At 42.2% G+C, this 15,259-nt stretch overlaps 1 protein-coding gene across 1 annotated transcript in view; it reads left to right on the top strand.

The window, feature by feature from the left end:
* The window catches only part of TMEM131 (transmembrane protein 131), a 169,588-nt gene that overhangs the window by 133,856 nt on the left and 20,473 nt on the right, over positions 1 to 15,259 (top strand). Inside the window, exons 28-32 of the mRNA XM_075200119.1 lie at positions 2,005 to 2,191; positions 3,471 to 3,656; positions 4,008 to 4,166; positions 6,509 to 7,104; positions 9,337 to 9,512. Of these exons, the coding sequence (XP_075056220.1) occupies positions 2,005 to 2,191; positions 3,471 to 3,656; positions 4,008 to 4,166; positions 6,509 to 7,104; positions 9,337 to 9,512 (1,304 nt within the window). The remainder of the gene's footprint in view (positions 1 to 2,004; positions 2,192 to 3,470; positions 3,657 to 4,007; positions 4,167 to 6,508; positions 7,105 to 9,336; positions 9,513 to 15,259) is intronic.

Genomic DNA, 15,259 nt, shown 5'->3' with positions numbered 1-15,259 from the left:
TTTTGTGCTACTTTCATTTGTATGCGGGAAGGAAGGTTATAATTGCTGTATTATAGAGATGTGTTTTTGTTTTTTTGTTGGGTTTGCTTTAAATAAAAAAATAGTAATGTATTTTTTTGCTATAACTGTTATATTTTTTTGTGGGCGTATGACCTCCTTGGGTGTATGTGTATCTGGGTGTTTTGACATGCCTCCCGCTCAGCATCTAGACATAGATAACCTATTTTTTATGCGTGGCTTTTTAGAGCTAATTTTTTTTAATACGTTTTATGCATCCATAGATTGTAAGCTTGCAAGCAGGGCTTATTCTACATTGTAAAATGCTACGGAATTTGCTTGCGCTATATAAATAAATGATGATGATCTTGTCTAACAGTGCATCAGCCCCCATGTCTATAACAGCCCCCCATGTCTATGTTGTTGTGATGGGTCACAAGTGGATACGTGCGATCCATCAACTTTTAAAAAGCAAAAAAACGTTTCTTTAAACTTATAACGATTTGGGAGTGTCCTAAGATACATTTAATTCTATATATATATATATATATATATATATATATATACACGCCCCAAAAAATCTTTAAGCTATACAAGCGCTTAATAAAGTGTGAGAACACAAGTGACAGAAATATAAAAATAATTACTTTTGTAATAGGCAGCTCCCCAGTCATTCAACACCTGTCTGCAAGTGTCATACCTAGTAGATAAAATACAAAAGACAGGGGGCGCCACGCATAGTGTATTAAAAGTGATAACAGATCTAGAACACTCTCCACAGATAAGTAATGCCTGTACCAGATGTTCAATATATCTAAGCCAATAATGAAAATCACTCTGATGGTACCGGATAGGAGTACTGGAAGATATCGGCGAAGCTGAGTCTCAAATGGTGCATCCAATCACGATCCTGATGACTGGTAAGGATCTGCAGACTCAAATATAGACACAATAGTATAATACCGTAAAAAATACCAGATGATTCAAAACAAGCAAGTATTTAATGGCGGCAAAAAAAACACTGCAACACAGTAAAAACAAATGGCACATGCGCAGATGATATGGGTTCCAGCCGGCAACGTCCCAAAAACATCCCACAGTGGTCACAGGATACAGACGAGCAGCTCTCCGACGCGTTTCATCTTATACAAAGACTTTTTCAAGGAGTTATTAGTGTAACATAGCTGTAGACTCATCATGATGAATACCTAAGTATATAAGAGTCTACAGCTATGTATATCATCAGGATCGTGATTGGATGCACCATTTGAGACGCAGGTTCACTGATATCTTCCAGTACTCCTATCCGGTACCATCAGAGTGATTTTCATTATTGGCCTAGATATATTGAACATCTGGTACTGGCATCACTTATCTGTGGAGAGTGTTCTAGATCTGTTATCACTTTTAATACACCATGCGCCACTAATTCCGCAGCGCTGTACAGAAAACTCACTCACATCAGTCCCTGCCCCATTGGGGCTTACAGTCTAAATTCCCTACACACACGGGTCAATTTGTTGGCAGCCAATTAACCTACCAGTATGTTTTTGGAGTGTGGGAGGAAACCAGAGAACCGGGAGGAAACCCACGCAAACATGGGGAGAACATACAAACTCCACACAGATAAGGCCATGGTTGGGAATCGAAATCATGGCCCTAGTGCTGTAAGGCAGAAGTGCTAACCACTACGCCACCGTGCTGCCCATATATATATTAAAGTAAAGACCATACATGCCCTCACATTGTGGGGAAAAATAGCTGCTCTGAATCGCTTATTTACATACCCTCCTCCATTCGTATTGTAAGGTGGCATGATGTAATTGACAGTATTACTGGTTGACTAGTCTGTTGTCCTGAAAGACCCATATCCGTTTGACCTACTTGCATTGTTTTGGAAATATTCAGAAAACAAACTGAAAATGGACTTTAGCTGTTTGAAAAATATTGGTTTCTTTTTTTTTTCTTGAATTTTGCTTTGACCCTTCACATTTTCTTTTTGCTCAGAAATAAAGCCAAGGGAGCCAAATTTCACACTTAGGAGGACATTCAAATTTGAGAACACAGGGCACCTCCAAGTCACCATTAAAAGCATGGAAATCAGTGGATACTCATGTGAAGGTTATGGTTTCAAGATTGTGAATTGTCAGGAGTTTGCACTAGGTCCTAATGCCACTAAGGAAATTGTCATATTGTAAGTATAATGCTTGATGCGCTCGTCTTTCTACATACTTTATAAAGTGCAAATGCTGAGAATAGTGACCAGTAAATGTCAGGGGAAAAAAAATCTATAGAATTGTAATTTTGGTTGATTAAGTGACCCAGCACCACTTCTTCCCCTCCTGTATGTGCTTTGAAGCTCACATGTACGTCAGCCTGATTTCAGTGTAGTGAAATTTCTGCTTTACTACTTTTTTTTATTCTGTCATTAGAAAACACTCCAGTAATTTGCAGTTTTATTGTGTCTAACTGATACCTAGAATCACAGAATAAGATAACCAGTAGATGTATAAAACATATACACTGCTTATAGCTCAGCTACTTAAGAGACAAAACTAATGCACTAGTTTGGGAAAATCAGCACTGTATAGCATCTGCCCAAAGTTTGCAAACCACTTTAAACTGCTGGAAAATAATAAATAACAACCAATTCCACGTTTAATGTGTAGGACATGTGTTATGTATATTTTTGGTTTACTATTTCTAGTGCCGCTTCACTTCAGTGCCTTTGCACCAATCTTGTATCTCGCAATATATAGTGGACATAAGTCTCTACACCCTTATTGAAATTGCGTGTTTATGTAAAGGCTGAAACCCATATATATCATGTCAGACTTTTTCCACCCTTTAATGTGACTTTGCAACAAACATACCAAACACACAATACCCTGGTGTGCACACTCCTAAACTAATACTTTGTGGAATTGTAGGAGCAACTTTTGGTTTTATTATAGCAGTGGGTCTTTTTGAATAAGACTCCATCAGCTTCGTACACCTTGACTTTGCAGTTCTATCCCACTCTTCCCTGCAAAATGGTTCAAGGTCCATGAAATTTCAGGGGGATCTCTTGTGCACAGCCCTCTTTGTTCAGTCAGTCCACAGGCTATCAATAGGTTCTGGTTGGACCATTCAAAGACTTTTACCTTCCAACATGGCTTTTGAAAAGGAAGATCATATTCCTCTTCATCTTCAACTTTCTGACAGAGGGTTGGAATCCCAAAGACCTGCAATTTCAATAAGGGTGTGTAGACTTTTTATATCCATTTTGATCTGTCCAGTTCAGCATAGGATATGGTGGCCAGAGCTCTTTGTACAGTTCTTTTGTATACATTGGTTTTCAAGTAAAGATTGAAATTTCTTTACATTGGCTTGATAAATGTATTTCAGAGTGCAAGATTTCATACCATTGTAAGTTATGTAAAACATAGTTCCTTCCTGTGCACTGTAAAGTATACGGTTTTCTCTTTTTGAAGGTTTACACCAGATTTTACTTGCTCACGAGTGATTCGTGAACTGAAGATTGTAACAACTGGAGGCTCTGAATTTGTCTTTGTTTTAAATGCATCTCTTCCTTACCACATGCTGGCATCCTGTGCAGAAGCTCTTCCCCGACCCAACTGGGAGCTAGCACTCTATGTCGTTATCTCAGGAATAATGAGGTACTCCACTGGAAGCTTTGTTCTCTGCACTTGCTATAACATTAATTGGAAGAACACTAAACCTGAACTTGGTCATACACATTTAAAATATATTTTCTGGGTTATATCATAAATTTGTAATCTCTGTTGGAGTCATTAAAATGTCAAATGATGCAGTGTCCCAAAGAAACAACTTTCTTATCCCACCGGAAAGTGATATTTAGGAATAAAATGTAAATAGAAAATGTAGTGCTCTGGTGTGGTTCACTGTCACTTGAGTTTTTATTTGCACAAACACAATCTAACCTTGCAGCGAATAGCACTCCTGTTCTTCTGCTACTTCTACTCCTGATTACTCTCTCTTGTCTTTAGTTTGCTGTTTCTCCTGGTTATTGGAACAGCCTACTTAGAAGCTCAAGGAATATGGGAGCCGTTCAAGAGGCGGCTTTCTTTTGAGGCATCAAATCCTCCTTTTCATTTGGGCCGGCCCTTTGACCTCAGAAGGATTGTTGGCATTTCATCTGACAGCAAGTAAGACATACTAAAGATGTTTTCTTAGTAAATCTGTCTACTTTATGTATTACAACAATTAATATCCATATCAGATGAAACAAAATACAATGGTATATTTATCATAGGATGACAGGTCTATGGCTGGCTATAGAGCCTCGTCTTGTACATCAACGGGTCTCCGTTAGTGGTAGTCCTTTGCCAACGATAACTCCCGTGGAATGTTTCCACAGATGAGTTTCCCCATAAAAAGCATGCAAAAGCATTAATGTAGACTGGCTTATGGTTGGTTCTCCAGCTCACACTCCCCTCCATAGCCATTTTAAAGTCATGAACTTATGTTTTGTCAGTTAGGAGGTAATGCAGTTTTACATGGGTAATTTGAGTCTGAATGCTTTATTTGTAGCTATGTTTTCATACATTGCTGGGAGATATTGGGCATTACAATACAAAATATATAGATCTCTTAGAGAAGAATGAAAGTCATGGTGAATATCCTTATTGCAGATGATATGACCACAGAGGACACCTGTTGTGAAGACTAATTAAAGACCAAACCAGTTCCACTTCAGTAAAAGCTTATTAGGCTACCAATAAGTTCAGTGAAAGGTTTATAAAAGAAACATCCCTTTAAAACCGTAATATATCCATAAATGCTTAGAACTGCCTTGTCTATCCACCGTTAAGAGGAAAACTAAGCTTTTGCACATACAGTCTTAGCACCAGTTTGTTTTTGTTACTTAACATGTTGGCATTAGCCTGAATCAATGGAGCACCATATCTCTTGAGACCATGTCCTTCCACCAGCTGATTAGTAAACACTGTAGTCATGTGTACTGTTGTGTGAAAAAAAAGTGCAGTTTTGTCCAAACAAAGAGGTGCTTATATTCAACATTTACTTCTCTCGCTATGATTTGATTTGAAAATCATAATGGTTTGAAGTGTTGCTATGTACATTAGTAAGCTGCTCCATGCCTAACATTTTGGTTGCTATGTGTTCATCCGATTCATAAATGCCAGTAGATCATATCGTTTGAACATCGAGTCATATTATGCACACTCTCAGGAATTCACACAGGGTTTTGCTATGCAAGCGAGTGCATAGCAGCTCGTCTGCTAGGCGGTTATCGGTGGCTGAACAAGCCAGTGCATAGCAGCCCATTTATCTAGGCTGTGATCGAAAGCTGAACAAACCATAGCAACCCATAGGCTTTTATAAGGGGACTGAACACATTAGTGTTAAAGTCATTTTTCATTTCTACAATCTTGGTCATTGAGACTGGTGGCGACCATGATTCTTTCTTATAGTGGGTGCTACTTTGTAAATTTACTTTGAATATCAGAACAGCTCCTTATTGTGAAGTTGATTTAGAAGACCACTAATGGCTATTATGGTTACCTGAATAACTTTCAGTTTATAGATACAAATTCCCAGAACATAGTTTATATAATGGGAACTCCAGTCTGGAGTACAGAGACCTTTTGAAGTGAAATTCCTACAAGACATCATCTGGACTTCTAGATTGTACACTTGTGTTTCTTAAATCCTATTGTGACTTTTACATCTAGACTGATTTTATACTGTAGTATTAATGAATTACCAGAGAAGACCACTTGTGCAAGAAAAGGTTGTAATCATCATCAGCAACTATTTATTTAGCGCTACTAATTCCACAGCACTGTACAGAGAACTCATATCAGTCTCTCCCCCATAGAAGCTTACAGTTGAAATTCCCTAACATACACACACACAGACAGAGGCAGAGATTAAGGTCAATTTGATAGCAGTTAATTAGCCTACTAGAATGTTTTTGGAGTGTGGGAGGAAACCCAGGCAAACACAGGGAGAACATACAAACTCCACACAGATAAGGCCATGATTGGGAAGTGACTCCAGAGCTGTGAAGCAAAAGTGCTAGCTATTAAGCCAACATGCTTAGTGGCTAGCTTAAGGTTGTAATGTTTTCTGCAGGGATTCTGCTTCACATATAAACACTCACATTATTTTTTTTCTTCCCGAGTTAAGTCAGACTGATTATTTGGTTAGCGCTAGCATAAATTGTTAATAGCCGACTGCTGTGACCCAGAAAGAAAGACTTCCATCTTTTTCCTCTTACAGGAAACCTGTCGAACAGACTGTTATAGAAATGTGAATATGTATTGAACAGCTTTTAAATAATTGTGTGTAAATGTCTCCTGAATACAAGGAAAAATGAGACTATAGTTTTCCCTTTTTTACTAAACATCAATAAATGATTAAAGTTAGTTCTATGTTAATTCAGTGTTTATAGTGTTGTGTATATAAGGTGTGACTTGTGAAGGAAGTGATTTGCAGTAATCTACATTTCGTGATTGTGTTTTAGCTTTAGTTCTGTTGGATCTGACGCCAATCATAGCTCTAACAGAGGGTTGTATAGTGGAAATGCCTCCACGAGACCAGGCACGGGAAATCAAAAGCAGAGTAACCCAACATCCCACCTACACAGGAGCACATCTGATGTGGAAACAGTTAGAGCAAAAAGCAGCTCCAGTATAACAAACAAAATGTCATCACAAGTGTCAGCTGCACAGCCAGCGAGCAGAGCTTCCTCACAAGCCACAGACTCTGGCACAGCTGCTCACAACTCCTCTTTAGCCAGACGCGCTCGAGGAACAAAATTAAATCACAGTCCTGTTCAACCACAAGGACCAGTGTCACAGGAGCAACTTGTACCTACACAACCACCAACAGTGCCTCAGACACAGCCAGACCAACCAGCAGAAATGTCCCGAACAGGGAACTGTAACTCTTCCCACCCTGAATACTTTGGAACTGGTGCCAGTAACACCAGGCACAGTTCAGAGGACTCGGATATAATCATTCTCACAGAAATAATGGACAAAGATTTTGACAATTCCGAACCCCCGCCTTCAGATGTATTTACAGAACAACCCCCATCTCCAGCAGCAAAACATAAAGGTACAAAGAAGTTTTAATTAGAATTTAAATGTTTTATAGGCGTTGCTGTGATTTTAGAAGAGTAATGGAAATAGAACCAATTACTGTACTCTATACATAGGCTGGGATTGATCAGGTATAAGCAATGTGTGTTAAATTAATGCTTAATTTCATTTGAGTTTTTAAGTTTAAAAACCTGACTCCTAGAGAAAAGGACAGTGATATTTGCCTGGATAGCAACAGCAATACTTAGAAATTGTCCTTAGAAATTTTAAAAATGCTAATTCACATAGTCTTGCTTCCTACTGGCTGACACGTGTTTTAATAGGAGAGATCTTACACACACACACAGCCAAAATGTTATTATTTCATTGCCCTACATGAAAGAATGAATTAGTTGGAAGTCTTGAGTCGCAATTTGATCAATCCAGTTATATTAATATGTTATGGCAATCAGCCACTTTAAAAAAAAAAAGTTAGGAGTAAATCCAACAATGCAATTTTGCATCTTGGCAGACCATGGGTGTGCAGCCAGATTTAGAGTTAGGAGGGGGGTACCTTTGCACAATGCTAAATCACAGTTTAAAAAAAAAAAAGCTGTTCTGTATTTGTGTGCTACATGCAAAATAATTTGCATTGCAGCATGTTTTTTCCAGGTGCAAATTTGGACCCTTTAACTTGATTTACCAATAGCACTAAATGAGGACCGCCCCCAGACATAACAAGCTCACTATGGCAGAGACATTGGGGCATAGAGTAGGGACAGGGCGAACTGTACTTTAAAACTTCTGTTAAGTAAACCCTAGCTCCTCCCACTCTCTACCCCACCTCCTGTTACATAAGTTTAATTTAAGTGCCTGGCAAACAGGCTGTATTTGAGCTTAGTAGTAGCCCAATTCTGTTAATTTACTTTTTATTTTACTATGAGGCTTTTACCTCCTGTTGGAACAGCAGAAGATGAGGTTTGAAAAAGTTGAGTTTAAGGCAGAGTAAGGAGAGGAAGTCATGGAAAAGATGGAATGTGAGTCAATGTTGTTGGATAGGAGAGAGGTTGAAAATTCACAGGAAAAAGTGTAAAGCTGGGTGTTATCAGCATAGAGATGGTATTGAAATCCAAACCTGTGCATATATTTTCTAAAGAGACACAAGTATGAAATAAGCAAAGGAGGGAACCAACCACTGATCACTAGGATTCCCCAAACAAAAGTGCAAGTGGATTAGATGTTACATTTTCAAATAAGACTAGGAACAGCTTGAAGGACAAGAAGGTAACTAAAATAGAGTAAGGGACCTTTCAACAAAAAGAGCTCACATTTTAAATTACAATATGCTCATTATATGTGTTGCAAGTTACAAATTCAGGACAGTGTAGAACAGTGACTTTTTAGCTTTGACATTTAGAAATCTATTGGAAATTCTCAACAGAGACATTGCAGTGTGTGGCAAGTAAAACCCAGATAGAAAGAAGTCAACCATAGACTGAGTAGAGAGGGTAGGGTCGTTTGACTTGTGAAACAATCGCTGCAGAGCTCAACTGTTTTTGTGGTTCTGGAACCTAATGTTCAGGTTGTTTTCTTGTGCCTATTTCATTTATTTTTATGTTACAGAATAGAAGATGAGCAGACTTTAAATTTTAATAAAATAAAAATTGAAGAATTAACACACAAATATATTAGAAACAAAGGAAGGGGTTTGATATGCCTAGCCATCTCCTATCTGGTGGAGGGCAATGCAAGTGAAAAGCCAATGCGGTATGGACCAAGGTTTAAAGAAACACACATTTTCTTTAATTTATTCCCATCTCTAGACCACATCAGCTGGGGACCAAACAGTCCCCACTCCGAGATCCATGTTATTATTTATTTACGCTCTCTAGTTCTATACAGTATATTTTGCAGGTTTTCTACTGCCCAATGGTGAACACTAAAATGGCATTTTAGCTACCTATTTTTTGCCTTAGCACAGCAAATGTAGATAGAATGCCAGACCTTTCAAGTCCATTCAAAAAGCATTAACATGTGTATTTGAGAATGTCATCAGTAGCTCTTTCCTAAGGCAGCTTGTAAAGTTCATTTGCTCTCTTATATTGTAAGTATTTGTGGATGTTTGTTTTTTGTGGATCGGGATCTAGATATCGGAGTTAGAATGGGATGACTAGTCATTCAGACCTTCATGATGAGGGCATTTATTGTTTGAAGATAATTGTAAACTTCTTTTGTGACCTTTTTTTTTTTTTTTTTTCTTTCAAAACAGGGAAAGGAAAATCTCTTCAGCACAAAGTTAAGTTTCAAAAGAAACCTGAAGAGAGAGAGAGACGGAGGAAAGGCAAATCACATGAAGATGAGCTTAAGGACTCTCTTGCAGATGATGACAGCTCCTCCACCACCACAGAGACCTCCAATCCCGACACTGAGCCAATTCTCAAAGAGGTATGCATGCAAGTCACATGTTCTGCAGACCTGGTACACTGTTACATACTCCAGGGAGACAGATACCAGGTTGCTTCAACTTGAGGTAATGGTAGCTTAGGGTGGGTTTTCAGGATAAATAAGTGGACTGCTCATTTCTCCTTCCTGCCATTGGGGGACACTGCGAGACATTGGGGGTATAGTAGTGGGCTAAGGAGTCTTGTCACTTTAACTTGTTAAGTCTGTGCACTCCTCTACTTAACCCCCCCTCTCAGAGAGATCCTCAGTTTTTTGTAAGTGACTTGGAGCTAAGGTCACTGGAGTATAGGCTCCTGCCTATACTCTATTAGTCTTTATAGATATAACATGTTTTTATTTTTCCTTTCCCTTAGGTGCAGCGCGGGACTCCAGCCTAAGACCCAGGAGAGTGAGTAGGACGCAGCTCTGCTCACTCTGGGTCCCAGCGCAGGTAAGAGAAGCCTGGGCTCGCTAACCTTCACCTTCTGCCGGTATTTCCCCTTAGAATAGCACAGTACTCCAGGATAGCGGACAAGGGGAGAGAGTTTGCAGTCAGCTTCTCCTTCCATGCCGCTTCAGATGCCGGCAGGTCCCTGCTCGCCCCTATGGCAACGAGCAGCTAGGAAAAGAGGGGACAAGCGGCGCTCACACTCATTTAGAGGTGAGTTGGCCGTTTCTCATGACTCGCGCTCCTGGGCATTATAGGTGGATACAGCGCGAGTCCAGCGCTTCATGGTGGCCATTTTTGCGAGGTCAGGATGGCGCCTGAAGGCGGAGGCAAGCAGGGTGGACAGAAGCAGCAGGAAGGGGAGGAGAAGTAATGACAACTTCCTCCTCCCAGGCTGTATTTCCCCGCGCACACGACCCAGTCTACTCGTGGGAACACGGAAGTAAACAGCGTGTCAGCGCTGGCCAGATCCTCTGCTTTGCCTCTCCTCTACCGACAGACATAACTGCCTTACAGATTAACAGGCTTGTATGACTAATGGAATGTTTTGTGGAGGTTTTACATATGTATGCATTTGTCATGTGAGTTATTTCATGTTATAGGAATTTTCACAGACAGTATTGTATAACTTTTTGTTATTTGGAGTGGTGCTCTTTTTCTAAAGAGACTTCTAGCACAAGAGATTTTTTTATAGTCTCATTTTGTCTATATTTCTTTTTATAATTATTTTAAGAAATAGGACAATGGCTGAGAAGGGGACAGCTAAAGGCAAGGGTCGCTCTGGGCCTTCTGTTATGTATTTTACCTGTTCAAAATGTAATACAAAACTTTCTGTTGGACACACAGACCGAGACGCCCTTTGCGCAGCTTGTACTGTGGAGGCTCAGGTGCGTGACAGCCCAGTCCAGGGTGCATCGCCTGCAGTGGTGGAACCGCCTTGGCTGCAATCCTTCTCTTCAGCTGTGGAAAGACTGACGACAGTTATGCTGCGCGTGACAGAGGTACGTGAGAACACTATCCCACTTACACGCATAGGCAGTCAGTCTGAGGAATATGCTTCCACATCACAGGAGGGGTCATCCCAGAGGGAAGACAGGTTATTATCCGTTTCCCAGAGGAGTAAGAGAGCTGTTGTTGACACAGGTCTGGACCTAGAACAGGATTCTGATCTCTCCTCGGCAGAGGAAGGTGAGGTAGATTTGAACCCGGAAGGGGAATGCCGTTATGACTCTGACTCAGTTTCCACTAGTGTGGATGGTTAATTTTAGGAATCAGGCATACATTAGGGTATGCTGATCCTGAGCCCTCAGCGCCCATGGGTGTCTCTCTATTTAAAAGAGCTAAGGCGCAGTTGGCTACATTCCCCCATTCTCCAGAGATGTTGGAGATTATTTCTGAGGCTTGGCAGCGACCAAGTAAACAATTTATGATGCCAGGAAAATTCAAATCCCTTTATCCTCTGCCAGCTGAGGACACGGTAAAGTGGGAATCATCTCCTAAGGTGGATACCCCGGTGGCCCGTTTAGCTTCTTCATCTGCTATTCTTGTCCAAGAACGGATAACCCTCAAGGATTACACAGATAAAAAGTGTGATTCTGCTCTTCGCTCAGCATACACGGCTGTGGGAAGTATGTTTAGACCCAATATGGCTGTGGCCTGGGCCAACAAGGCCGTGCAGTTATGGATGGAAGCTTTGATTAAAGGGCTTAGAGATAGTATTCCGTGTACAGAGCTCTTACAAATGGCAGAGCAGGTACTGGAGACCTCAGAGTATGTGGCAAACGCAGCTATGGATGCGGTGTCAGTGAATGCTAAGGCATCTGCCCTTATTGTAGCAGCTCGGCGTAACCTATGGTTACGGACATGGTCGGTGGATGCAGACTCTAAAAGGGCTTTAGAGAATCTACCCTTTGACGGCTTAACCCTAGTCGGGGCGGAGCTTGAGAGGGTCATCCAGGAGACCACAGGGGGAAAGAACACTTCTCTCCCTACTGCTCCCAACAGGTCCCGTCAAGGAAGGTTTCGTTCCTTTCGGAAGTTCTCCCGAGGGGGAGGTACCGTTAATAGAGGGCAATACTCAGCGCCTAGGGCTCCTGCTATCAGAGGCAGAGGAGGTAGAGGTGGGGCGAGAAGAGGTTCTACTAGCCCAGCAGATAAGCCCTCCGCATGAAGGGGTTGTTCAGGGGGAGCATCAAGTAGGAGCTCGTCTCCTTCAGTTCAGAGGTCAGTGATGGATATCCACGCCAGATCTCTGGATTCGAGGGATTGTATCCAGGGGCTATGTGATAGACCTTGCCCACTCCCCCCGTCACAGATTTTTGATCACCCCTCTCCCCTCTTGTCCCCTCAGACGGGTGGCGCTTCAGGAGGCTATTCAAAGACTTCTAACAGCGCAGGTTGTTGTTCAGGTGCCTCCTCTAGAAAGAGGTCTAGGTTTTTACTCGAACCTGTTTCTGGTACCAAAGCCAGATGGGTCCTTCCGGCCCATTCTGAATCTTCGGTCATTAAACAAACATCTGACTATTCAGAAATTCCGTATGGAATCCTTTCGCTTTGTAATAGCAGGGATGGAGAAGGGGGAGTTCTTGGCGTCCATAGACATCAAGGATGCCTACCTACATGTACTGATATGGGAGGGACATCAGTCTCTCCTTCGGTTTGCAGTGGGAGACGCACAGTTCCAGTTCAGGGCTCTCTCTTTCAGTCTGGCTACTGCCCCCAGAGTCTTTACCAAGATTATGGCCATCATGGCAGGTCTGTTGCGCCAGAAGTGTATAACAATTATACCTTATCTAGACGACCTTCTATTGAAGGCACCATCGGCAGTTCTTCTGTCCCACCATGTGCAGATAGTCATACAGTTTCTTCAGAGTCACGGCTGGGTGTTGAATTTACCCAAGTCATCTCTTGTTCCAGCCCAACAAATGCGTTTCCTGGGTCTGCTTTTCGATACTCAGTCTCTGAGAGTTTACCTTCCAAGGGAAAAAGTCTTAGCCCTGTGGAAAAGGACCAGAGTCATTCTAGTGAAAAAGAGAGTCTCAGTCCTCAGTTGCATGAAACTCTTGGGGACAATGGTCTCGGTTTTCGAAGCAGTCCCTTTTGCACAGTTTCATTCCGGTCCACTTCAGGCAGAGATCTTACTCAAGTGGTCAGGGTCTCAGAAGAACTTAGACAAGCAGATTATTCGTCTGTCCCGATCCACAAAGCTGTCTCTTGTCTGGTGGATGTCCCAAACCAATCTGGAAAAGGGTCAATCCTTACAGACCTGGGCTTGGACTCTAGTCACAACAGACGCAAGTCTGTTGGGATGGGGAGGTGTAACAGGAACTCTGAGGCTTCAGGGTCTCTGGTCCCCTCAAGAATCACTTCTCCCAATAAACTTACTAGAGCTCAGAGCAGTGTACAATACTCTGATAGGAGCCCAGAAATTTCTAAGAGGAAAGCCACTACAAATTCAGTCCGACAACGCCACCACGGTGGCATACATAAACCACCAGGGGAGCACTCGCAGTGTCATGCAAGAGACCAGGCGCATTTTGTCTTGGGCAGAGCATCAAGTGCCCAAGATTTCAGCCATTCACATTCCGGGGGTGAAAAATTGGGAAGCAGACTTCCTCAGCAGACACTCACTTCATCCCGGCGAATGGGCTTTGAACAGTCAGATCTTCTCCCTTCTGGTGGACCGGTGGGGCTGCCCGGACATAGATCTGATGGCATCCAGGCTGAACCATCAAGTTCCACGCTACGGCGCAAGAGCTCGAAACCCAGGGGCGGAAATAATGGATGCCATGTCAGCTCCATGGCCATATCAGATGGTGTATCTTTTTCCTCCAATACCTATGATTGCCCGGGTTCTAAAGAAGTTGAAGAGGGAGAATGTTCCCGCTATTCTAATAGCTCCATTTTGGCCACGCAGAGCGTGGTTCTCAGATCTGCTATTATTAGCAGGGGCTCCTCCATTCCGGCTTCCCATGCGGGCAGATCTTCTGGTCCAGGGTCCATTCCTTTTCCAGGGTTTAGATCAGCTGGCTTTGACGGCCTGGCTACTGAAACCCTAATACTTAAAGCAAAGGGTTTCTCTCAAGAGGTTATAACTACCATGATTAAGGCCAGAAAGCCTTCTTCTTCCTCTATATATTAGAGTGTGGAAGACATATATTTTGTGGTGTGAGTCTAAAAGATTCCATTCCTCTAGATTTAAGCTTTCTCGTGTGTTGGATTTTCTACAGGATGGGGTTCAGAGGGGTCTTCGTCTGCGCTCTCTCAAAGGCCAGATATCGGCCCTTTCTGTTTACTTTCAGAAAAAAATTGCAAGTTATTCTGACATTAAGATTTTCTAGCAAGGGGTGTTACATATGCAACCTCCATTTTGCCATCCTGTCGAGCCCTGGGACCTCAATTTGGTTCTTTGCGCTCTTTCTAAGCCTCCATTTGAACCTGTGGGGTCAATAGACTTAAGGTATCTTACGTGGAAGACAGTGTTTTTGTTGGCGATAGCTTCTGCTCGCAGAGTGTCTGAGCTTGGAGCTCTTCGCTGTGACCCTCCTTTTCTTATTTTCCACGCTGATAGGGCAGTCCTTCGTACTAGACCATCTTTCGTTCCTAAGGTGGTTTCCAGGTTTCACCTTAATCAGGAAATTGTTATACCTGTGTTCAAGTCAAAAAAGGATTCTTCAGAAGGGTCTATGCAATACTTGGATGTGGTACGAGCTCTACAGGCTTATGTAGACCGTACATCTCAAGTCAGAAAGACCAGAGATCTTTTTGTTTTATATGACGCAAACAAGAGGGGTTGGCCTGCTTCAAAGCAGTCAATTGCCAGGTGGATCACGTCCACAATTTGAGAAGCTTACGTTGCAGCTTCTCTGTCCGTTCCAGGAAATTTGAAGGCGCATTCTACTAGGGCAGTAGGTGCCTCCTGGGCGGCCAGGCACTGGGCATCTGCGGAGCAGTTGTGTAGAGCGGCGACTTGGTCTTCCGTCCACACTTTCTCTAAATTTTACAGACTTCAAGGCTTTGCGGCGGCTGATGCAAGCTTTGGTCGCAGGGTTATGCGTGCAGCTGGTCCAGAGCATTCCCACCCTTGAGGAAGCTTTGGTATATCCCCAATGTCTCGCAGTGTCCCCCAATGGCAGGAAAGAGAAAATAAGATTTTTACTCGCCATAAAAACCATTTCTCTGACTCCATTGGGGGACACTGCGCACCCTCCCTTGCTCTGAATATAGTTCTGTGTGTGAAAACTTTGGTTATGGTTCTTTATAATTTAAGACCTGTCCAGGTTATATTACCTCCTTTACGTTC

The sequence above is a fragment of the Mixophyes fleayi genome, chromosome 2 (genome assembly GCF_038048845.1).
Source record: "Mixophyes fleayi isolate aMixFle1 chromosome 2, aMixFle1.hap1, whole genome shotgun sequence".
Taxonomy (NCBI): domain Eukaryota; kingdom Metazoa; phylum Chordata; class Amphibia; order Anura; family Limnodynastidae; genus Mixophyes; species Mixophyes fleayi.
This window is presented reverse-complemented; position numbering and strand designations above follow the sequence as displayed.